The sequence below is a fragment of the Aplysia californica genome, unplaced genomic scaffold (assembly GCF_000002075.1).
Source record: "Aplysia californica isolate F4 #8 unplaced genomic scaffold, AplCal3.0 scaffold00025, whole genome shotgun sequence".
NCBI classification, from domain to species: Eukaryota; Metazoa; Mollusca; class Gastropoda; order Aplysiida; family Aplysiidae; genus Aplysia; species Aplysia californica.
The window spans coordinates 647,844-674,116 of NW_004797295.1; the positions used below are offsets into that span (position 1 = coordinate 647,844).

Sequence of the window (26,273 nt, forward strand, 5' to 3'; positions counted from 1 at the left end):
GGTGTTGTAGGCGAGCTGTCATAATCCAAACACCTGTCGTTGTTGTTAGGTAGTCCCTCCAACCGATCATGTTGCGTAGGCCCCTCCCACTGTTGACCAATAGCGACCAATTTTCAGCTGCTGGTGAGGTAAGCGTGTGATCCCTCTTAAGCCATAAGTCCCGCCCAGAACTCATACACAAATCGTCAGTGAGATGAGTGGTCACTGTTTACCCAGTCTGTAACAAAGTAACAAAGGACGTCAACTTGAACTTGCGACAGAAGCGTCGCTCATTCTCCGAGTGTTGGCGACCCATGTGTTTGTTTAACTAACATGGCACTCGGTCTTCCTCGTCTGGTACATTTCGTCTTATTGTCACCCTTGTGCAAAATCAGCAACAAAATAAAAATTGCAAACAAAATACAAACCAACATCAACAAAAACAACACGGCTACTTTAGATTGGGACCTCAGATGGGAATGGTTTGTTTTCTTCATCTTGATCAGTCCTGCCTAAGACGGCCACCTGTCTTATATATGGCCACTTTTCTCCTTGACAATGGATGGCCGTCTTACACAGGTTTGACTGTATAGGCCTACAAAAAGAGTTCTGGTTTATTCTCAATTCTCTTCTGGAGCATTGGTGCTTTATGAGGGTGAATGTACATTTAGAGACATCCCAAACTAGCAACAATGTTATAATACACTGGATGTAACACAAGGAGCTCAAAGAATTTGAGTCTGATGAGAAGCATTTTAACCCAGTGAAGGTCATGCAGAGATGAACTAAAATGTAGGGCCTGCTTTTGCTACTACACATAATTATGACGCCTATCAGATTTGACTTTTTTTTTCCACATTGAAATATCAACACTAAAATACAACAGACAAGTGATAAAACTAAAAATTTCACAAAAAAAAAGATGCAGAAGATAATTCTTAAAATCGTAGCATTCTTTATTACATACATGTAATACAATACAATTTTAGTTCGTAAGCTAAGAATCCAATTCATTCATGCAAATGTTGACAATATTGAACATCCCAACAGTGTATTGTCAAGCTATGGGAGTCACATTACATTTTAAAACTTCATAAAAATAAACATAATTTGAGAGAAAACAAAAATTTATACATGTGTTAAATATTTCACAAAAGTGGGCCCATTTATTTCCTGATGAAGTCTAACAATATTTCTTTAACTTTAAATACAATTTACTTCTCCCACCACTTTCATTATGATTGACTAAAGATGTTCAATGGCATAAATAAAACATATAGAAGGGAACTTCCCAACCACTTTTGATTAATGTTTGACCATAGTGCTACAAGTGTAAGTAATGCACCAATGAATTACGACCTTAGAGCATGCATCAAAATAACATTGAGTGTGTATCTAGCTTACGATTATTTTTTATATTACTGCTAATTTTTTATGCGTGTGATTGTAAGCCTACGTGCGTGTGTGTGTGTGTGTGTGTGTGTGTGTGTACACGTGGTGAAACACCAAACCAATGTGCCAGGATCTGGACAATAAAGATGTATCTTATCTTAATGAATTGAGTTCACGACAGAGGTAGCAAGATAAAAACAGACTGTGCATGTTGGCTGGAGACTTTTGTTGGGGGATCTGACAACTTTCCTTCCCTTGCAAAATTCACTATTTGTTGTCTTCAGCCTTCAGCTTTTATGAAGTAGAAGTGTAATGAGGTGCCTTTCTTACTGTTTGTTGGCTTGTTGGACCTTGTGTGATCTTTTTTTTGTGTGTAATCGGAACACATGCAGATCTGACCACTTTAGGAAACTGAAAAAAGGGAAACATTCAACCCCAGACAGATGCCTTGACTGCACAGAATGAAGGTCCAGTGAGGTTGTAGCTGTTCAATTGATGGTTTTTCATGTTACTACTCAAATAAAAAGTTGGGGATTTATTTTAAAATCTTTTCATGTTAACACACAGGAATTTCATGTTAGATGGCAGGAATTTCATGTTAGATGGCTTTGTCAGTTTGTGATAATTTTTTTTACCATAGGAAGGTATGAAATTTCATATTTGTATTTCTTTCCCCAATACAGTTGCAACAGCATCTCAGTTTAAAAAACGCTTTCTGAATTTGGATTATAGGCCTACATGCAAAACTTTACCAAAATAAAGGTAGAAACACTAGGGCTACATTATCAAGATGATTGAAAAACATCAAAGGAAAAGGGACAAGGAGAGTGGTGGTGTTGGAAGTCTAGTAGTAAGGCTGCCAGACTCATAAATGTGAGATTGTCGGTTCGAGGGTTTGAGGCTCAGCTTGGTCCAACGCCGTGTCCTTAGGAGAGACATTTTACATGAAGTTTCCCATTTGGTTTAGTACTTTTGGAGACGGATAATAAAATTTGAAGGTCCAGCCTCTTATTATCTTACAGTGTTGCAAGGGGCATAAAACTTATTCTATTTTGCATTTTTCAAGGAAGGTGAAGGTAACCCCCCCACCAAAAGAACCCATGAAAAACAAAAAAATAAATCAAATTCTACAGATCATAAAGGGGCTGAGGCCTCTGCAACAATGGAGAAACACAAAGATCTACAGTTCAAGACAGGCATGTCATATTTGACATCAGAGGATATACATCAGGCATTATGTAACTACAGTGTTAAAACCTCACCCAAGAGTCAAATATCTGGTATGAAAATCAAACCACAAAGAAAAAGTTGTCAACTTGAACAGAATCACAAAATTGATCACAACAAAAAAAATTCAGGACTGTCAAAAAAAAAAAGCCAGGTACTACTATACAATAAGGTGACGATTTACAACACCCCCCCCCAAAAAAAAAAAAACACAACAAATTTACCTATTACCGCCTGACTTGAGCCACATAATACAGAGGCAATAAAATGAAATAACCAAGCAAAGACAGGAGACAACACAGAAACAGCATGTATTCAAAGAGAAAATGAAATAAAGTAGTAACCCCCCCAAAAAAAACTCAAAAAATCCTCAAGCAGAGGCTAAGATGATCTGGAGTCTTGTTCAATAGAAATGTCGTCCATATTGCTGGAACTGGAGAGCTTGAGCGTCTGAAATGGAGATTTAAAAAAAAATTCAATCAGTTTTTTTATGACCAAGAACAAAATGATTTGGTTTACAGGGCATTCAGTAGAAAAAGAATTCCACAGCATTCATGAAAGCCTCAGATAAAGTGAACCTCAAGCACAGCACACAGCAGTGTATCTGGTTATCCCCGTTTCATTTCCTTCCTAAATACAATAGTCTCCGCCTAAACGCACGTCACACAAAGGCACGCTCCAGTCAAACGCACACTTTCGTCATATGACAAAACTTTCTCCTAATTTAGACGTACAAATGCATGGTCACTTCTTCTAAACGCACGCTTCAATTCGCGAAACACGCTGACAGGCAAAGCTTGACTAGGGAAAATTTTCGCTGCAGCCTACACAGCTTGCATAAAAGACAAGCTCTAGACGCCTAGACAACCGGATACCTGTATTCTGCGAGACTGACCCTCACCACAAAGAGAGCGATGGACAGTTTTCTCGTCCAACTATCCACTGACACATAGTTCTAGAACTGGTTGGGTGATATGTTGGGGAGGATAGGGGGATTGAAATGCCTTCTGATTGGTCACTCGAAATGCGTCTTTGAGAGAAGATTTCTGACTGGTGTTTGAGCGACAGGATACATGTTTAGTTAGACCTGTGACGCGCAACACGCATGGATGCTGTAAAACACTAGATTGGCCTCTTATTAAAGATTAGTTAAGTAATCAACTGCACTTAAAGAACTTATAACCTACTTGTTCAAGGAATCACAAGAGAAAAGTCTGATATCATCCATGCATTTACTGAGTTGCAATAGATGACAGGCAGTCGGGATTGGTCGCTTGGAATTGGAAAGTCGTCTGAGCCACCTGCCTGAGAGCTTTTCCCGATGACTAGATCTATCACGAACAGTTTCCTCATATCTGTTTCTGACATTTTATAGTGCATATCAGTACAGTGAATTAATTTTCCTGCCCCCCCCCCCCCCATTCAACCCCTTTGTATTTATAATTCATTACCACTTTCGGGGAATCCTTCACAAAACAGTCACGTGTCGTCACAAAACGGCCAAAATGACTCATCAGCCCCAAGGGGGGTCACTAAAATATCAATGAAATGAGATGATAGTGTCCATTCCTCCATTTGCACAGGTTCATGTAAACGCACGCTCTGTGTAAACACACTCTTAGGGGCCTTCCCGAGCACTGTGTGTTAACCCTAACTCTGGCAAGGGCCGATTAGATCGGCTCATTTCCTGCCATGAAACTGGCAGGGCCAATCTCATAGGACCATATAGTAAACTGCTGCTTCTGCCTTCCAACTAAATATTTGGGGCTTCCTAAAGTGATTGGCTAAAAGGCTAACCTTCAACCAATCAGAATATTTCTACCATTCTTGCTTAGAAGAAGAGTATTTTGCTTTCAAAACAGAGGGATGTTTTGAATGTTGATCAGGACACAAGCCACTAATGCCAGTGTAGATCTATCTCTTGTGCTACTCATGTGGGTCTAAAATGGCCAAAAATCGATCTTTTTTGGATACATTTGAAAGTGAATTGACTAGGAAAAGCAATTCAGACACTGTTAGTGGTGGATTTATTGGTGTTCAGTCAAGAATTGGGATTAGATCTGACTGACAATGGGGATACCAGTTCTCATCCTGCCCCAACTTCTCTTTCAAATGGAACACTAGATTCTACTACCTTTGGGAGTCTAATATGGGCAGAAAAAGGAGAGCTATAGAGTAAAGTAGGTTCCTTTTGCTATACTAATATTACAGACTACCAGCAGATTGCTGAAAACCATATTTGGCAGTACTTAGAGTGTTTTTATGTTGAGTACGGTATGAAAGTAGCGAGTATCAGCTGCACTCGAAACAAACCACATGACAAATTGAAACAGTCATAACTCATTACCTGTTCTTCTCAAACAAAACTATACATTTTCTGAAAGGTAATTGAAAAACCCATATTTCTGCTATCTCACATTTTTTATAACATGAAATACATTAGATTGGTGAATATGCGAATGAGCATGTTCATTTTTTATGTCAGCCATCTTGGATTTCAAAGTTACATAACCCCTTGTAAATTAAATCAAATCATATGTTCAAAGGCAAAATATAAAAGTTCATTCAATTATCTTTAAAAAAAAACAACTTTTGTAGGGTTTTTATTTGATACAAGTCCATAAATTTGATTTGTAAAGCATGTGCACGTTTTGGCTGATTAGCCCTGCAATTCCTGTTAAAACCACTTGCCAGAGTTAGGGCTAAGGCGGAGAATACTGTAACAAAAATAAAATCCTTTGTACCCATTTCACTGACTATCATGATAGCAAAAGAGGTTTGTGGATATCTTTTTTAGTATCTTATATTGTGCATAAACCTGCATGCTCAGCCTATTCAGTAAGATGATTGTTGCCTGATCAAAGCAAAAATGTTGCTACCGTGAGAGGTATACTGTAAACTATGTTTATGTTCCATTACACTAGGCCAAAGGGATAATGAGGAAGATTTAAAAGATGAAAATAAAACATCAGATACCTTAAGTTTTGAAAAGGAACAAACATTTACCTTGCTATATAATGAACAATTCACGCCACCAGACACATAAATCGATGACAAAGTTTATGCCTTAAGTTGTGCCACATTATGAATTAGTAAACTGCATAGAAACAGATTAAATTTAATTTGTTTTGATCTCTCTAATTGTTTAAATGAATTGCTATTTTTCTCTGATATTGTCTTGAGAAATGCACTTTTTTCGTTATTTTTCTATACCTTTTCATTGGTCAGATATAGTAAACAGGCAAATACTGTTTGCACAGTGAGGTTTTTGGCCATGCCAGATGAGATATTGGATGGGAGAACATCTTTTAGGACTCTGAAACTTTGTTGCCCGGACATGTCACCATTGTCAGACAATGTGTCATCCTGTGCTATTGGCACCGGCAAAGGAACATCAGCTTGCTGGAGGGAAGAAAATGAAGAGAAAATTGCAAGGATTAGAGTAACAGTGAGGTCAACAAACAAAATATAGGAAGGTCATGATACTTTTCTAAAAAACAACCAACCCCATGAAAGTGAACCATACCAAAGATAGTAAATAACAAGATGGGCCACTCAGCCAAAAAAGTGTCCGCAGGAAGTTCGCTCTCTGCTTCAGATGGCGCTGCAGTCTGTTTTGAAGCTCTCTTTCGTTTTTCCAGAAGAAGAATAGGAATAGCACCTCCTTGCGTGCGCAGATCGACTGCTGTTCATCAGCAGTTCGGGTTCGTTCAGTGCGGAGTTTTAGGGTTTTTTTTATTTTAATGACCTCTCGTCTTTCATTCTAAAGTCAAATTAAACGAAGAAAACAATCATCCTTTCTTCCGGAAGAGGTTTTTTGTCAGCGTAACCATTTTAAAAAAGCGTTCTTCCGAAATTCATTCAAAAACTTGCTAGTTTCACTTTGATTTTTTAAACTCAAGTAGGATAACTCTGTTCGCAAAAGGTGCGCTTTTGCGAAGAGGGTGCCACCGAATTTTGAGGACACTATTTTAATTGGCTCAAAGAGAGAAGTGGCCCCTCTTGTTATGTAGACTCTTTGACCATACTAAGGACTTAGGCTATGAGAGCAGGGTTTTTTCTTCTTCATGGAAACCTTCAAGGTAAAGAAAAAAAAATTGTAAAAAAAACCAACAACTTGAAATAAAACAACCACTTTTCAGACACTCATGGCAACACTCCCAGTCTCAAAGTACTGAGTGTTAACGCAAAGAAGCACACACAACACGTAAATTTATGAACATGAATGTCATCTTGACAACAAACATCCATACAACTAGATGTTGGGACTTACAAGCTTTTCTTTCCTTGTAAGTATATGCCACATGGTAGATTTCAATTTTCTAACATCAACCCGCTTGGCTGACTTAGCATACTTGATGTCAATTTTCTGGACCTGCAGAGACAAATAGCAAACGTAAGTTTTTTTCCACAGGAACACTTTTATCCATATTTTGATGAGCATTCACAGCTTAAAACCACTGCCAGTGACCAAGAAGTGCATTAAAAAGACAGCAGTAGGCAAAGTAAATAGAGCAGAAAAATCTTGAAATACAAACATTATCTTTTATTCACATTTTACTCGAAATCAATTATATCTGGTCAAAATGTTTTTTTCAGGCCAGAGGTTACAAAACTCCCATGGCTTTCAGCAAAAATGGAAAAACATATGCCTACTGGCCACATATTTTTTCTCACTCCTCTTTTCTACTTGCTACAAGCAAATAACCAGTTTGGTGCTGTCGTGTGTCCTCCATACTTATCAACTGGCAAATGTGCGGAATAGGTAAATTAGTAGTAAATACTGGATATATAGGTGAAACTTGCCAATTGAATGAAGTAGAAAGCATCCTGAAGATTCAAGAAGGGAAAGCAAAGAGAATAAAATGATAGCAATAGCAAAGGGATATGCAAACATTTCAAAGAAATATACTTTGCATTCTCCTCAAGGTACCTACTGGTAGAGCAATCCACAATTTGTCCCATTCATTAAAGTTCAAAAGTATCATTTCTTGATGTTTTGAAAACACCGAGAAAAATTATATCACTTCTATCAATATTTTGACTCGTATCTTTTTCTGTCATTACCATATAACATGAAACACATTCATCCACTCATCAACTTCCATCATCACAACATTTGCCATATATATATATTTCTGCTTTGTTGTTACATCTAACTATTCTAACTCACATTCCCTGCCATATTGAACTTCAGAACAGTTTTTCATGCACCAATAGTACTACCAGATCAAATGTTGTTACCATGGGTTCAGTAATTGAAATTACAGCCATTTTCATGTCAATTTAAATCAGTTCCACAGTTAAAATTTGTTAAACGCTGCTAAATTTTACATGGACACAATCAGTGTGACTTTCGGTTAATGAAAGCAGAAAGAGAAACAGGTATAGCTGCAACATTATTCACATTTATAATCTTGATTCATTCCATGACAGTGGTAAACATCCTGAATATTCCCCCCCACTTTAAAAAAATAATGTTTTGCATGATTATCTTATCTTCAAGTCTGAAAAATAATGAGGGGGGAAAAAAAAAGCTAAAATTTAAAACCCACAAATCTAAAACTAATTACAATTATCCGTTTTTGCTTCTTTTAAAGCAAAACATTATTTGCATATGTATAAAATGCAATTTTATTAGAAATCTTAAAATAGGTACTTACAGTATCAATCTTTAAAAATAACCTTCACTTGGCTGGTATCCAGGGGTTCATTCAGGCCTAAATGGCTGGTAGTCAATGAGTTAACAGAAGTAAAAATATATAAATAGAGAATAAGCTTTTCAGTTCAAAACAGCAGCAACAAAAATTGACTTGGGCTGTTGTGGAACACACAAAGAAAAAAACTGGAGTCATAGAAAATTTATTTGTGTTGGGCTGCAGTGACTGAAAACAGAATTGCACAAGTAAGTTTTTAGTTTTTGCAAAATAGATAATATAATGGCAAACCTTATGGGGAGCAGCGACAAGTTTGTCCTGGGTGAGGACTGTGCCGTTGAAATCACAGTCCGAGAATTCACTTTGCTGAGACATGTTGTCCTGTGAGGCCTGGGCAAAGTTCACTTCATTGGAGAGGTCAAAGCCTCCTGAGCACTCATCATCACTGTCCCCCTGTTTGAGGAAGGAATCAGAGCGTTCACAAAATACGTAAGAAAGCTTGTTAAATGCTTCTTGACCCTTTAAAATACCATTCACTTTTAACCATTCAACTACAAATTATAAACACTCCCCCTTCAATCCAAAAACACATTTAAAAAAAATACACTTTAAACTTCATCAAACTTTTAGGCGAGTTACTACCTCCTGTTTCATTGCCCTTTAAGCACTTTCTTTCACTTGAGAGAGAAGCATTCACCTTCATAACAGATAGTCTACAAATAAATTCTCCAATTCATAAGACCAATGAAAAAACAACATGTGAGTAATGACTGTTAGAAACTGACAAGAACTGTTCATCAGTAACATTACACGGCTGAACAATTCAAACTTTAAAAATTTCCATAAAGCATAAAGCAGGTCAGTTCACAGAAAAAAACACATAACCACATAGGCACTGTCTACCTGCACATAAGTTTTAAGATTTGCTCCCCAAAAGAAATTCGAGGTTGCTATTTTCTAGAATTATATTTGAGCAAGTCTGCAATGCATTCCACATAAATGCTAACTAATTGCGTATCAAATAGTAACAATGAGCTTCACATATAATCTAATATTTCTGTCAAAGGCTTCTTGTCAAAATCTAAAAATGCACAAAATAAGCTCTCATAACATAGAGCTTCATATAATTATCATCTGTTTCTTTGAAAAACAAAAAACAAACAAAAAGCAAAACTAGACACAATAATAATCAGAAAGCCATCACAGAAATAGTTGACATCTTTTGCCTAACAAAAGCGATCCTGTTACTCTTACCCGAACAAGTGGGCAAAAGTTTTCCACATCATTTTTGTTGTTGTAGTCATAGTTGTCAATGCCTTCATCTACTCCAATGGAATCTCCAGACTGCCATTTGATCTGTAGAGAGAAAACAGCACTTGACACATAAATCTTACATAAATAAAAAAGTCACTCCATTCTCAATGATGGGCCTTCACATGAGGAATACAGAAAGAACCATGTTTTTTAAAAATTACCATGAACATTTATGTGAACCCCTATCCTGCTTGTCCCATGTTTTTGGCCACAATAAGTTCCACCTGGTCCTGTTATTGTGCGATCGCTTATTATGCATGATCACTTTGCCCCAGATTCCATACATCTGTGCAAGTGAAGTGGTGCAAGCGTGCACGCATGTCTGCTTGTGTTTGTGTGCATACCAAGAAATGTCGAGTTTCACAAAGCATAGAGTCAGTACTGATGCTACTTTTGTTCATCCGATGAAATTTGAATTCAAATTACTGAGCCTGACATCTAGACACACCAAGCTTGAAAGGGTCTAGGAAACATCAAATCTATCTTTCAACCCAAACACCATTTTCATGTGTTTCAAACTAGAATACTTTAACACACAATATCATTTCATCCCTAATGCAACTCATACTACTTTTAGAAAGTTCACTTGTACATGAGTATCAAATGAATATTCTAAAAATAGACAAACTTAGTATAACACTTGAGAATTTCTAGAAGTACTACAAGGGTTATTTTCAACATCTTATGGTCTGGTGAAAAGAAAGACAACTTAGTTCTCATCACTGACACTGTGTCATCAACTTGCCATGCATGTTTTCCAGTCGACTGTGGTCTAACCTCGGCTCTTCTAGGAGCATGGTTGAATGATTGTCGGGAAATGAAAGTGGGTCACAGAGGTGCCCAATGCTTATCCGCAGGACCAGAGTAAATATTTTCATCCTTCAACTTCCTTACTTCATCTCATAACATCTAAATCATGTTGTTACATCATTGGTACGAAGAAGCAAGGTTCAGAAAACTTCAATGAATATGAAGGAAATTGATACCTTGAGAGTAACAAAGAACTCATAAAGCTTACAGAACAGTCCTAATTGGTCAAAATGCAAGATAACTACCATACTACAGCAGCACATACTACTGCTTGTCTGCTGACATGGATCAACAAAAACTTGTTACTCTGAATTATATGTACTTGAACGCACTCGTTATAGAAAAATTACCATTATGTGAGGTTTGTGAAACAAACGGAACAGCATATCTTGACTATCCAGCTGTTGGTCTTCAGGGAGGGTTGTTCTTTTCTTCGTGTACTTGGACCAAGTGGCTTGAGTAACAGTTGTCGCCTTTGAGACCTTGAACAGTTTATCGAGATCTGTTTCTTTTGTAGAATAAGTCAGGCGCAATGGGGGTTTCTTCTGCCTTTTTTTCCGGGATTTGCCGTCACTACCTTTACCTGCAGCTTTACAAACATTGAATAGATGCACAATATAAAAAAATCAATAAATGGAACAGAAACCAACATAATGAAAGAAAGACTAAAACACAATCATTCTTTTATGGTTTTAAATCACTTAAATGTTATAAAGAAAGAAAACAGCTGTTCTGAATCTGATTGACTTAAAACTCTTATCCTGCGTCTGTGCCCAGATGCGTATCTTATCAGCAACTGACTACGTCGGACGTGCCGGGCAGGCCACCGGGGTCACTCAGTGTGTACTGTTGGTGTACAGCGCGCGCGCCGGGAAACGTGTGTTTTCGCCATGAATACCGGGGGAGTGTGTTAGCCAAATCGATGATGAAAATAACGCTCTATCCTTCATAGCTTTCTATTTATAAAGTGTTACAAACACATGAATAACCCCCCTCTCACAAGTTGATAAGACATTACGAGTAGTTACGCCCATTCGAATAACCTTTCTGGACCTTGTTATGAATGACCTGAGGTTCGAAAGGGGATAATTTAGGTCAATTTCCGAATGTTTTACACTCAAATTGTTCTTTGTACCTGCACAATGGTATTCAAAACTATCAAACAAGCTTATTTTTTATCAGGTAGCATAATTTCATACAAAATCAAGCTCATTTGAAATATTTGGTATAGAAAAATGGAAGTCTTGTTTCCTGACTATACTTTCGAGCTCCTCATGTCTAAGTAAGTGGGTCAATTTCTTCTATAATTTCATTGGACGAACATCTAGGGCTACCAACTTGGCATGTTTTGAATGAGACGTATGCCTCGATTACGAACCAACGCAGGCGGTTCTAGAAGAAGGCCACAAATGCACACAAACTCAAGCAGACTGACGCACACACACCTGCGTTAATGGGGATCCGACTCGCGACCCGAATGACACGTAAGAGAATGCGCGCTGTGCGTGCGCTGAGCCAGGAGCTACACTGGTTCGGGACCAGAACGTAGGCGAGGTGCCGAAATAGGCTTATCGGGCTACATAAACCCGGCTCCTGCAGGATGAGGGTTAAGCATTCTTTTTTAAACATTAGACTGCGAAATGTTTAACAACAAATTCCCTTTTATACAGCTTGATTAAAAACTTCTGTGTCCCTATTTTTATAAAAAAATTATAATAGGAAAGAACAAAATGTTTAACAACTGAATAAAATGTTTATTAAAGACTGTTATTGTTGCTGCTGCTCATAATTCTGTCAACCGAATAAATGTCATTTCATCCCATCCTGGTTTACTGCCTGACATTGCAGACAACGTTGAGACAAATGCTTGACATTGTGATGAAAAAAAAACCTAAACTTTTTCACAGTCTGAAAGCTAAGGATACTTTTGAGAATGTTCACAGTATTGGGATAGTTGATTACAAAGAATTGGAGTACTTTCTCATACATTGAGGGACCTCCCCCCACGTCCCCCAAAACAAAAAAAACAAATAAACCAAACCAAAAACAAAAAACAAGGGCAACAACAGAGCACAAAAATTTAGTCATGCATGCAGAACTTTCATTAAGTGCCATACAGGATGAACAACCATAAGCTAAGAAGAAAATTACATACGACAAACCGCATGGACCACATCACACCTCAAACATATAATAAACATCTCATGGAGTATGCTAACCATAATGGCCTCTATATATATACTTACAGGTTTTGGCAGCTGCAGCTATCCTCCAGTGAGCTGGACCAGCCCAGGTCTGCATCAAAACTTTGTTGAAATAAGAGTAATCAGAAGGCTGCATAGCAAGGATCTGACGCAGCTTCCCGACGCTCCCCTGCCTAAATGACAAATTCAAATGAAGGAACAACAAATCAGAAATTATGCAAACAACTTAACATCAATGTCATAGTAAGAGTTTTAAGGTGTTTGTAACACAATTGTGTTACACGCCTTTTGGTTACAATTGAAAAAAAATTAGAGGAGTGCACTGAAAAGCTCAGACTAAACATACACAGCTGCGAACCAGTAGTTAAACAACACACTTAAATACTTTTTTCAAGGTCTTTTTCGTAAAAGTTTTACTGCACTTGCAACACAATAAGGTCATGTAAGTGCAGAAGATTAGAGGTGTTACAAGAGAGTAACAAACACAAAAAAGAAAAGAGAAGAGACAAGGACGATAGATGTTTGAAAGGAAAGAAGGAGCAAACCACACCAGAGCACCATCCAACCACCCACTTTCAGTGTCAGAGTACAGAAGTTTTAGTAGCGGAAAACACCTATTCTTTGTTTTTTAATACTTCTTTTCATGGACTTGCTGATTCTGAATAAAAATTCTGAACTTTCTAGACCAGATCTGCGAATAATAATGAGAACAAAATTTATAAATCAGTGAACCAATTCTTTTTCTGCTGGTCTACTTTGAAAAGCTTGAATTCATTGAAGGCAAAAAAGTGTATGTAAAGAGTTTAGACGGAGGTTATTTGGCCAGTGCCCATCCCTTTGACCCCGTGTGTGGGTAGGGCCTGTCTTTTGGTTTTGAAAAGTTGGCAGCCATGGACATAGTTTGAGTATATTACTTACGTGAGATCACTGAAGGCACTTTCTACAAACTCTGCAGTTCTAGTGTCACCGGCAGTAACAGACCCTGAATCATTGGAAATGCTACCAGCATCTGCATGAGAAAGAAAAATAATTATTTTCAATAAAGTAGAGGGAAAGAGGTCAAAGTAACAAAACAATCACCGCAATCAAAGGGAATTTACTGCAGGAAAAAACCCCATCAAAATGAAGCCATGCTTTTCATATCTTTTCATTTTCATATTCTTGATGGCTAGATAAAATAATCTTCAAATGATAGGAAATCTTTTTACCTTTACTAAACCAAAAGAAAAAGACCTATCTGTTTTAATCAGTACTGAGCACACTGAATAACAAGTAGGGAAAACACCTTGAATGTTCTAAAAATTAAACATAAAGCGCACCACACACCACCTTTCTCACACACAACATACAGAAAAATGACAATTTGGACAACTGGACAATCTTATGAGACATTCATCTTTCTATCTCAGGGCATACTACCAAACAAGACAAGAAATCTATTTTTCAAAACATTTAAAGCAAAAAAATACTGCCAATGAAAAATGAACAGGCTAGGGAAGATTATAAAAAACAATTTAAAGAAAAAAAAAAAAAAACCACACTGAAAAAAAAAAAAGATTTCACCCTGACATTCTTTCTCACACAAACATGATTCAGTTCATATTTTGAAATGAGCTACTATTTCACTGAAGCAACACAAGTTTACATTCTCCACATTAATCTTCTCTGCAGAGAAAAGGAAAAGATTCTTTTCTTCTCTTACTTACTGGAACACATTTTCTTAAACCAACTGACACACTCTAAGAAATGTTAAGAAACCACTACAGCATCACACATACCTGGTTCGTCTTCAACATTGTCCATTTCATCGATTTCCTCATGAGCAATGGCTTCAACTTCTTCTTCAACACTAGGCAAATGTTGAGGTTCGGCTGTTGGGTCAAATGCAAAATCGGAGAACTTCCTGTGCATGATTGACATCTGAAAGCAAGGAGATATTTTGCATGCTGAACGCCAACTAGAAAGGGTGTTTATGAAGAAATCCAGTGAATAAAATGTGTTACAAAGAAACTTCAATAGCACAACTATCTGTGAGATTTTTTTTTTATTGCAAGGAAATGCCATAAAGGACATATCGTTATCTAAATAGTGATCCAGACATGATGAATGCATTATAATTTTGAGATGTAAATGAAGCTTTCTTGTACAGTGCTCCCACCAGCTGAAGCTGAAAAGTAAGGAAAATTCTGTCAGCAGGGTCCAGGGACAGAGTCCCGGTGGGCCCCCTAAGAAATTGAAACTTACGGCTGTTAGAGGGTTAAAAATGGCATTTGGGAGCCCGTTTGAAGAGATTGCCTCCAACCCATAACATTTATTTGTTAGCCAACATTTTGTCTTGTTTGATTTTTTCACCTACTACATATCTTTCCATTGCTGGCAATGTTTAAAAGCAGGTTCCCATTCCATTGCTACTATAATTCAATTAATATGTCTTCGCACGATTGACAGAAGGCAAACCTGGGAATAATGAATAGATATGTACCTTCACAATACAGTTACCCAGCGTATACCCTAATTTTCCACAATTTTCACTTCTGAGTGTTGCATGTCACAACCTCAGAACACCACTGAGAATCATTCTTGATCTTAGTAGTTTAAGCATGATTTATTTCATTGCGGCCCTTATCGCGTTCCCGTGCAGTAAAATCTTCGCATTGATAATTTCTCGAGAACTAGACAACAAATTTGCAAACAAGTTTCTTTCTGACAGTAATTTCCTGTCTAAGACCACAAGTCAATTTACTTGATCAACGCGCAGATTTTCCTGCCGCGGCAACAGTCCGAAGATAGACAAACGGAAGGAGTGAATGAATGATAGAAAGGAGGAAATCGGCACAAAAAGTTCGCCAGACTTTGATCAATTTGTAGGTAAAAAATGTACTGCCGACCCACCCGCAATGAACGCATGGGGCATAGCAGAATAATGGCCGATTGCAGGAAATGTGCAATCTGGCAGGTCTCTATAACATTAACTTATTGCCGAGAGAATTACCGTAAATATTCTTAGCTTATACAAGACGACACGAAGGCGAGTACGGATCTTTTGCTACGGAATTTCAGTAGATATCTAGTCTTACGCTATCGCAGTTTTTTTTACGGAGGGAATTGATAATGATGGAGGAACAAGTATGGAACTGGCAGAAAGTACGGAATTCCGTAAAAATACGGAAGAGTGGAAGCACTGCTTGTACTTTAGTGAAAAAGTGAAAAAGTAAAAAGACACTTCTACATTAAGAACCAGCATCTTGCTCTGAAAGTGTAAAAAAGTACAACTGTTGAAAGACTATAAAATTAATACATGGGATATCTACCAGATCATTTCCACATTCACTACAGGTTCAAACTTCAAAAGACGTAATTGGAAGCTACTGAATAACACCCATTATTTTGTGAAATATAAAATAAAAACAATCTTGAGTATCAAAGATGTGTATGCACACAGGAAAGGCAAGCTACAAGCCAAGGTCGCGTAAAGAAAAATGAAATAACATTTTTCAATCTATCCAGTCATTTTCCATTCAAGAAAATGAAAACCCATTTCCTCTTGATATTTAGAATGACATGGTTGAAAGCCAAGACAAAATACTCACATCCTTGTTCCACTCCATAAACTTAAAGTCACAGAGAGATGGGCATATCTTTCTATCTTCTAGCTTAACATTTCCAAGCAATTCTGAAAAGAAAAAACAAAAAAATATTATCTGACAGAGCCAGCAAAGCTTCACATAACACATTGTACACATACATGCATAAAAGGCTTACAAACTTCAGCTTGTTTTGGCAAGAAAACAGTGAACATGATTTTTATTTTTAAATGACATAACCTGTCATCAAAGTGTGAATAAAAATGGTCTGTGTAGGACAGCTGAATACATAAAAATAGACAAATAACTACAGTTGACTATAGATGAGTTCATGTTGGGGGAGTGGAAAAAAAAGATCCAAAACATCCGCATTTAAATAAGTAACTGCAAAGATCTTTTAACTCTTGTCCTGTGTCTGTGCTGAGATGCGAATCTTATCAGCAACCGATTACGTGAATACCGTGGGAGTGTGTTAATCGACGATGAAAATAATGCTCTTTCTTTCATAGCTTTCTATTTATAAAGTGTTACAAACACATGAATAACCCCCTCTCATAAGCTGATAAGACATTTGGAGTAGTTACGCCCATTCGAATAACCTTTCTAGAAGCTCTTTTTGTTATGAATGACCTGGGATTGGAAAGAGGATAATATAGGTCAATTTCCCAATGTTTCGCACTCAAATTGCTCTTTGTACCTGCACAATGGTATTCAAAATTATCAAATAAGCTTATTTTTTATCAGGTAGTGTCATTTCATACAAAATCAAGCTCATTTGAAAGATTTTGTATAGAAAAATGGAAGTCTTGTTTCCTGACTATACTTTCGAGCTCCTCATGTCTAAGTGGGTCAATTTCTTCTATAATTTCATTGGACAAACATCTAGAGCTACAAACTTGGCATGTTTTGAATGAGACGTATGCCTCGGTTACGAACCAACGCATGCAGTTCAAGAAGAAGACCACAAATGTACACAAACTCTAAGAGACTGATGGGCACATACTTGAGCTACGTGAATGCGGATCAAACTCGGGACCCGAATTCAATGGGAGATGGTGCTCAGCGCGCGTGCGCTGAGCCAGGGGCTAGACTGACTCGGGACCAGAACGCAGGTGAGGTGCTGAAATAGGCCTATCGGGCGACATAAATCCGACCCCCGAAGGACGATGGTTAAAATATAATCTATACAGGTGCAGGACGAGGGTTAAAATATAATCTATACAGGTATGCACACTAAACAGGAGCAACAGCCAAACTGTCGAACAAAATTTATGGAGAACCAGTAAGACAATTGCCAACTTTTGCCCTGAACAGATTTAAGATTTACCAACAGTAACCCCCCCCATGATGTATGGAAAATGATGAAAAATAAAAACACAATCACCTTACAATGCACAAATAAAAAAGGAAAGAATATTCTTTGTGATGACACTTGTGACACGACCAAACTTTTAAATTAGAAAGAAAACAGATTAAAACTGGGTCGACAGCATTCTGAATCCTCAGGGGAAAATACTATGATGGTAAATAAAAGGGACTGACTAACTGAAGTTAATCATGCACACCTTTCAGGGCAGAAATGTCAAGAGACTTTCTTGATTCTTGTGAATTGTCAGGTTCAACATCTTCAACAACGTTAACATTTGTGCTGGAGTCGAGGATAAGGCTTTGACTGTCATCATAACACCTCAGTCTGTTCAGTAGTAATCCACTAGCACCTCCTTCATCAAAGGCAGCGGACATTATCTGGAACATTGGGTCCACTTCAAACTCCAAGTCAAACTTGTCAGCATTTATGTTTTTCAAGTTTGTTTCTACAGTCTGGGCTCTTCCTGCCTGGAATACAAAAGTTTGAAAAGACAATTGAATCGGTGCATCATCTAATATTACGTATAGCGATTATTTCATGATGTTAAAAAAACAGCGACCCCTAAATAGCAATATACGAAAACTATCAAACGCAAATTTTCCCTCATATTTCGTCAACGTAAAACTGCAGTGTTTTCAACAAGTTTACGAAACAATTAGTCGAAACCATATAACAGGCCTGTTATTAACGGACTTTTTTAATTCCAGTTTTTTCCTACTATTTTTCTCTATTAAAAGTTATCAGCAATAACAGGGCCTCATCGGAGCCTAATCGATTATAGCAGGGCCAAAGGCTCGTTAACAATGTGTAAAAAGTAAGAAAGAGAGAGAGAGAGAGAGTAACGCAGTGATTTGAGTGATGGAGCAAGCCCATGCAAGCCACACCACTGCAAGCACACGAAGTGGGTGAAGCGAGAGAGGGCTGTGGTGTGCTGTAGACTTCGATTTAGCCTTAAGCCCCAACAGGCACGCGTAATGTGTCAAGCGCAGGCCTGCCACATGGGTATTTGTGGCAATGGAAACTACCCATGAATAAATACAGCTAGATTAGGTAGAATGCCATGCTAAAAACATGTACATGCAACGTGATGTCAAACCTGCAAACGTTTAAGTATATGATGTAAAAAAATTAAGGTGAAGTGATGCTCTCTCATTTCTTCCATGAACTATTAGAATACTGTCATTGTTTTATGACTGAAAGATCCTTGGCAAAATTTTCACTCCTCAATAGTCAAGTAATCCCCGGGTAAGGAAAGACAAATGGCACCTGGAATTCATCATTTTTACACAAAATCTGTTGCAAGTTTAAACAGTTTTTGTATAAGTATTAAACTACCTCTCTTGTGTTAATCAGAAGAGATGTTATTCATTAGCTAGGGATTTCTCTTGCCACTCTTCCTCTTTCCTATATTGGGCTCATAAATATAAACAAATACTTTTTCTTGTATTAAAGCAATTTTGATAACTTCTCTAACTTCTGCTACAAACAGAAATGGTCTATAAAAACAAGAAAAAGTTCAAGGAGGAAGTTACTCCAGATTGAAACATGCATCTATCATTAGGCAGTAAATGCAAAATAAACATAACATTTCCATTCAGACACCTGCACACAGGTGAAGAAAAGACAAGTGTACCTTTTTCTTTTTTTTTGCCTTTGATGCAGCATCATCCATCTCATTGGGGTTGTCTGGATCTTCATTTTCATCTACAAAATAAAAACCAAAAAAATTATTTAAAGCAGGAAAACATATATCACATTCCAGAAAACATATATCACATTCCAGAATCTTTAAGAAGCAATCTCCTATCTTATAAGACCAAACAAACTAAACATGCGTCACAAATGAACTTAACTCAAGAACTGCTAATACTGGACTAACCCAACAGTTTTCCACGTTTTTATTAGTGTCTGTTTTTATTTGCAAGAATTAATGCTGTACTACAAAAACAGGTCATTGCAAAGACAAAAGCTCTTAGATTACGGCCCAGAGAGAAGGAGAGATAACATAGATGCTTATATGAATATGTATCATTCCATTTTAATATAAGACAGTGTCCACCTTTGGTGCTGTGTAATAACAAATGCCCCCCCTCCCTCTTCCCAGGCTTAGGGCATGATAAATTTCTGTAAACTGACTTGAAGACCATAACTAACCATTTCCATTAGCTTTGGACTGATTCCCTCCAAGACCACTGAGGACTTTGTATGCATGTGTGTGAATGAAGTCAACACGGCCAGCATAAATCTTGACACTTGCATCAAGAGTGGAACTGGCAACCTAGTGAAGACAAAAAAAGACAACCAAAAGTGAAACAAAGCATAAAAACATAAGAAAACAGTAGAGAGATCCCACTTGCCCTCTTTCCCATCATCATCACTATTTTTCAAACCATCTTCACTTGGACCAAGACCAGACTGACTTAATCCTTTTCACATGACGATCTATTTTAACAAAGCCGCCACCAAAGATCACCATTTGGTCCTGTCTTTTTTTCTTGACGTTTGATCAACTTCAGGTCTGTTCTTGCTTCTCCATCTCGATCTTGAGTGTTTCTCTGTCCCAGTGGATCTTCCACAACTTTTTTTTTACCATTTGGAGTCCAACGGAGGGAAATCTCAGCAATACACGACATTGGCAAACGCAGTAAAAGTCCAAGTCATCTCAGTCTTTGTCTCTCTATTTCCGGGGTGATCAGGCAGAGGAAGGTTTTCCATTGGCAAAGATTTGGAGGCTGAGATTCTAATCTCAAAGCCTACCTAGGCATACAGAACAAGTAAATCATTAGAAGACTGATTGAAGAACAAGTCACTGCTTTTTAAGTACAACATTCTTAAAACGACCTATCACCGTTTGTGTTGGTCATTGTTTGAAATGGTATCGTGCCAGAAGACAGTAGTCAGTAATTCACCACAGGCTGTGTCTCTGACAGACTTCAAACTTGATGCTGATGCTGTTTAAGTCATAACATCTGTCACCACTCAGCATCATATGAAGGGTGGCAAGAATATTGCACCTTAACAGAGATCATTTGGTCTTCAAGCTGACTTCTACTGATCTCAATATGCCTGGCTGACCTTTGAGATTAGAACCTCAGCCTCGAAATTTCAGTAGGTAATTACCTTAGATCCCAGGTAAGTTAACTTTTGAACAGGTACATGTACAAAAATAGAAGCACAAGATTCGAATGAGAGGGCCAGAAAGTAAAAAACCCCAGATATTTCGCAAAAGTATATGACATGACAAGTGAAAGGTCAAATTTCTTTCAACATAGAAGTTTTGCTTCATTTTAAAGTCGCCAATAATTTCCTTGTTTAACACTTTGCAGCCACACAGCCAGCAGTACAAAATACACTATCTGGTCACCCAGCCAGGAGAGCGACTGCAACTGACTTCTCACGCCTGGCAGGTGACTGAATGGATAATTTTCACCGTGCTTTATTGCGCCAAGTGACTGCAAAGTGATAAGATGTTGGTCTGGGTTGCTCTCCTCTATTACCACGGTTAAAAAAACCAACTCAAAACATCATAGAATGCAAAACAACTAACACCGTTTCTAAAGAACTATCATTTATCAATTTACAAACCTGAAAATTTTCCAACTCTTTCTTCTTCACAAGCTCAGTCATATAATCAATCAAATGCAGACCAAAGGCATTCTTGGCATTTATTTTCTGAAATTCATAATACAAAAATGGAAATATTAGAAACAATGGAATTATTTATACTGAACAATTAAATAATGATATTATAACTCAAATAATATATGGGACATCTCAGCAATTCAATTGGAAAAGGCTCATAAAATTTGTTGATACTATAAAAGCATTAATTAACAAGCTAAAAACATTACCCAAATGAAGACTGAAAGTGTTAGTTAGGCAAAATGTTGTAATTCTGTAACAAAAGTGGAATAAATGAAACCGACAATTCTTTTCCTTTTCTTTGGCGGAATACATTTTCACAGATGTAGCTATTTTCAGCCTCACACATTTCCTGAAATGTTCATTTTTGCTTATGATGGATTGGGCAACCTTGATGAAGTCTTTTTTAGGAAGTTTTGAATCCATTTCAAAGTCTTGACAAATACCATGACCTTGGTACCTTTATATCTAGATTACTTCTACAAATCATCCGCTTGGAGAATTACACACACACAAAAAAGAATAAATATTTATTATGTGTGACCATGAAAAGGGAATAGGAAGCATGTTGCACAGACATTAGTGTTTATTTAATCAATGTTAAATAATTGCTTCTCGAAAAATAATTTTTAAAAACCCAAAACAAAACAAACTCATTATAATCAAAATAACAAATTAAATAAGAGAATATATTTTAAAAATCACGCATGTTTTACATTTTCAGTGGAGAGCTTGATGCAGTCTGCATAGTGGTTGGCAAGTTGGGTGCTTGTAAGTCCATTCAAGGCTTCTGAAGGCCTGGTGCTGTGATGATACAGAAGTCATTATTTTTTTTTCAGGAGTCAGAGAGCACTTTTGTAATTGAATAACATAACACACTGTAAAATAATAATAATACTCGGACTCAGTATGCGGTTTCTCATCAGCTGAAAGCAAAACTTAAATAAAAAATATCTTACAGCATTAGAAGTGGTGGTAAATTGCATGCTATACACTACACATTCCCATGTCTCCCTAACATATAAAAATCCTTGCTATACCATCAAAATATCATCAGTCCATAATATAGCATCCCTCTTATTGAGACATGTACCTTGAAATCAAGCACTCAACATCTCCCCTTCACAATATCATGAGAATACACCGAAGATTTTTTTTAAAATAAAAAATTATGTACCTTGGGGAACAGGAGGGGCTGCCAAGATTTTTGCGATGGAGTTCATGTCCATGTGATCTCCTCCTTAGTTCTTTCCTCTGTTTGCCTTCATCAAGATCTGTTGGATTTTTATTGTTCAGAAAACAAAAAAGCGTCACAAAGTCTAGAAAAAAAACAACAACTCTGCCTAACTAATCATCTATGGATGGGTCATAAAGTCCTATTCTGGCACAAACAAAACATTAAAACCTATACAAAGAATACATTTATTTAAAAAAAACAATAAACACGATAATGGAACATCAAAGGAGTGCTTTAATAGATGTATAGAGCTGCACATTGAAAAAAGACCACTTGATACAAAATTATGTCTAAAATAATAGAATTAGATACCATGGCAGTTGTTCTAAACTTCAAAGTTATGTTGAAAACTGAGCATAGCTAAACATGCTATGAGGACATCAATAAAATGCACTTTGTGCAACTTGTGAATTGTGCCTGAGACATTACATCTCTCTATCCTATCGCAACTAGAACAATATGTATTCAATCAATGTACATCCCATGGACCATGCCAATCAAGAATTTTAGATTATGACTACATATCCCAAGTTACAATTATAATAACCTGCAAAGTTGGCCAAGTTCGGAGTGGGGCTAGACAATCCAACTGCTCTGCTAGTTGATGGAGATCCATATTTGCTTGGGGGAGGTCTTTTTGGCGTCAGAGGAGAATTTGTCAATGTTGATAAAGGATCACGATGTGACATCGTTTTGTCTTGACTAGGCTGAAAAATAAAATATAAATCAATTATACCATCATCTTTTCAGGAAGTATGAGTAGGGAATTCTTTTCATAATAGTAATAGACCAATGTGCCTCTGTAGAGAATTATTTCCTTTCTCATTTTATCATGTTCAATTCAAAGGAATTGGAATGACAGTATTGAAGTTAGAGTTGTCATGTTGGGACTTCTTTTATGTCCCCACCCACACCTTTACCCAACCCTGAGAATAAAAATACATAATTACCAAAAAATGTGATTAAATTAATGAAAGCGTCATATATGACATTATGTAGTAAGTAATATTACTTGCATAAAAAGCTATTAGCCTGCTCACTTTTATCTGTGTATGCGGTTGAAAGAAAATGAAGGAAAATAGCTGTTCGATCTTCACAGGTCTCATTTCCTTCTTCTTCCTCGTTCTTGAACAGGTCTCATAGTGAGCCTTTAATAAGTAGGCTACAAAAGAATCTGAAAGTTCTGTTGTCTTTGTAGCTTATTCATTAGATAAAGTTCTGTTGGTAAGAGTGTAGACTAGTTACTGTAAACGAAGTGACTATTCGGATTCGCGAGTCCGAATAGACAAAAATTGTATTCGGACTCTGAATTGAGTCCAGCATGACGTCCGTTCAGACTTCCAACCCTTGTTCCTAAATATTTCCAGGATTTACTAACATTTTTTCGATTATAATGATAACAGTCGAGACGTGAGTTTTACTATCCAGTTACTAGATCTAGATCTATCTAAACTGGCCCTCCCTGCATCAGCTTTACCTGTACGTTCATAAAAGTAAGATAAAAAGGGGGGTCTCCCCCCTGACAATATCTTAATGAATAGATGTGCCAGTCTGCGATTCTCCATTGAGAGATAAAAACTGGGGAAAATCATGAATTCCTAAGGTTGAGACACTTGAGAATAGGCTAGGCAAAGTCAGTCCGCTGGTCCAGTATTCTTCAATCTTACCTTAGACTTTCTAATTCTTGGCTTTTTAAAATCAATTTGATCATCCACACCGATAGTCAGTATTCCAAAATGAGGAAAAACAGGTCTTGTTTCACATCGGGTGAGAATGGCCTTCGCTGGCAAGTCTCACCCGGGGTGAGAGGTAGATATCTAGATCGTATTTTTATTCTCACCCCGGTGAGAATAGCCACTTTATTTGAACTCCAAATTAGTCTTCCCTGACCCTACACCCTCAACTAGCCTACATTTTAGATTGATCTAGGCCTTACTTTATGATTTTAAGGTAATAAAGACTGAGCCCTTGCCTTACAACTTTTAAAGCTAGGCGTAGAACTCTACAATGATCATCAGCAGACAATGAGAGACATCAGATCGTCGGCAGATTCTTTTGAACTATTTGTTGTAGTTGTTGTAGGTTGTTGCCCCCGCCCGCAAGACTGGACCCGAGCAAAATATCAGCCATTATGACTCTCGTTAGCTTTCATTATAATATGAATATTAAAGATCGACAATTCTACAAATTTAAATTGCGTAACACAGCTTGCTAACTGAGCGCCGACGACAACAAAAATCATAATTTTTTTGAAAAAATGGTCTCTATCGAAAACAGGTCTGCTGTGAGAAAGAAACTCATCAAAACATGCAATCATCTGACAATGTTTACATTAGAAACAAAGTCTAGTACAACTAATCACAACATATAAACTAACCTCAAAGATAGTAATTACATCAATGAAACTAGATCTAGACTTTGCGTGACAATAATTTGAGGAAAAAATTCCAGTGAACAGCTTTGAAGTCACTTGCTGAAGTTTAAACTTTGAAGATACCGCCTTCGCCGATTTCCGTAAACAATGAAGTGTTGCTTGCCAGGTATTAGAGCGGTATGTACCTCATGTTACAATTTGGACTTAAACTGCTGAACAATAACAAAGTTTCAGCTTTCTCCATAAATTTAATCACATTGATCCAACATCTCATATCTCAAGCTACTATAAATTGAAATTTAGACTGAAAGAAACAGCTTCACAGCAAAGACTTCATTTAGTTTATTTTGAAACCTATCTGGCATATATACCAGCTGACAGAGTTTACGAGTTGACTGACGTAGGCAGGCCTCGGCAATCGGCAACGTCCTTCTCTCCCCGCTTCCCCACTTGGCCAACCACCACTGTTTAGGCTAGGTGTGCCAAAGAAAATGCATCGCTGCGCGAATGTGCGTAGATCTACTTTTAACTTTAAGTTTAAGGCACACCATGATGTACACTGTTGCCGTTAAAAGAGATTAGAGATAACTCTATGTGACACACACACACGCACACACACATACGAGGGGGAGTAAAAAAGTAATGCTAGTTATTCGCTATTTTGCACAATTTTGCATCAAATTTGATTAAATTCAGCTGGCAAGTAATTGCTCATCACAGGATTCTACACTTAGAGTGTAGAATTCTATGTTGCTCATGTACTTTTGAAGTCAACTGTTAAAAACGGAGGTTTTTTCAAAGAGTTGAGTTTCGTTAATTTTGGACCAATTATGTCACATCAAAATGGCTACCCTCTTGGAGGTCTGTCTAAGGTAAAGAGCAGTGATTGAATTTTTTGTTTTAGAAGGAAAATCCACCGGTAACGTCCGAAAGAGATTTCAAAATGTTTACTACGATCAAGCTCTGGATTTCACTGATTTCAGTACTGCCTAGGATTAGATGTTTGAGCAAAGAACCGGAAGACGAGCATCGTTCAGAGGAGTCAGCTGGAAAATGTTTTTACCACGAGGACAAACTCACTTTTTAACCCTACATTGAAACACTGAAACGACTGAAAATTGGAATTCGACGAGTCATTAGTCAGACCATATTATTATTTGAACATGGAAAGAATGTTTTTTTTTCACTCTATGGCAATATTCGAGTACCAGAACAAAGGAGACAATCGCCGTTTATGTAGTAGTAAAAGGTGGACAGTGGCTATTGAACGAAGTGGAGACTATGTTTAGAAATAAAAATTTGATCCTCAGAAGCTCCTTCATTTTGAGGTATGATAGCTGCAAGTGTGTTCTTTTTTCTTTAAGTTATAAACGAACTTTCAGTACTTTTTGACTCACCCTCGTATGATAATACTCTCTCTCTCTCTCTCTCTCTCTCTCTCTCTCTCCCCCCCTCTCTCTCTCTCTCTCTCTCTCTCTCTCTTT

General features: G+C 37.4%; 1 protein-coding gene across 1 annotated transcript; it reads right to left on the minus strand.

Moving 5' to 3' along the window:
* Nucleotides 1–914: 914 nt before the first annotated feature.
* Nucleotides 915–25,077, minus strand: LOC101849268 (condensin complex subunit 2). Its single transcript, XM_005091027.3, has 18 exons — nt 24,793–25,077; nt 22,963–23,122; nt 22,356–22,452; nt 21,895–21,982; nt 21,122–21,208; nt 19,691–19,814; nt 19,170–19,240; nt 17,733–18,003; nt 16,174–16,256; nt 14,362–14,503; nt 13,502–13,592; nt 12,626–12,756; nt 10,730–10,968; nt 9,510–9,611; nt 8,547–8,708; nt 6,872–6,973; nt 5,812–6,000; nt 915–3,048 (listed from the first exon to the last, which is right to left on the minus strand). Exons 2-18 carry the CDS (start codon nt 23,102–23,104, stop codon nt 2,980–2,982), a joined length of 2,190 nt encoding a protein of 729 aa, XP_005091084.1. The 5' UTR covers nt 23,105–23,122; nt 24,793–25,077; the 3' UTR covers nt 915–2,979.
* Nucleotides 25,078–26,273: the final 1,196 nt, after the last annotated feature.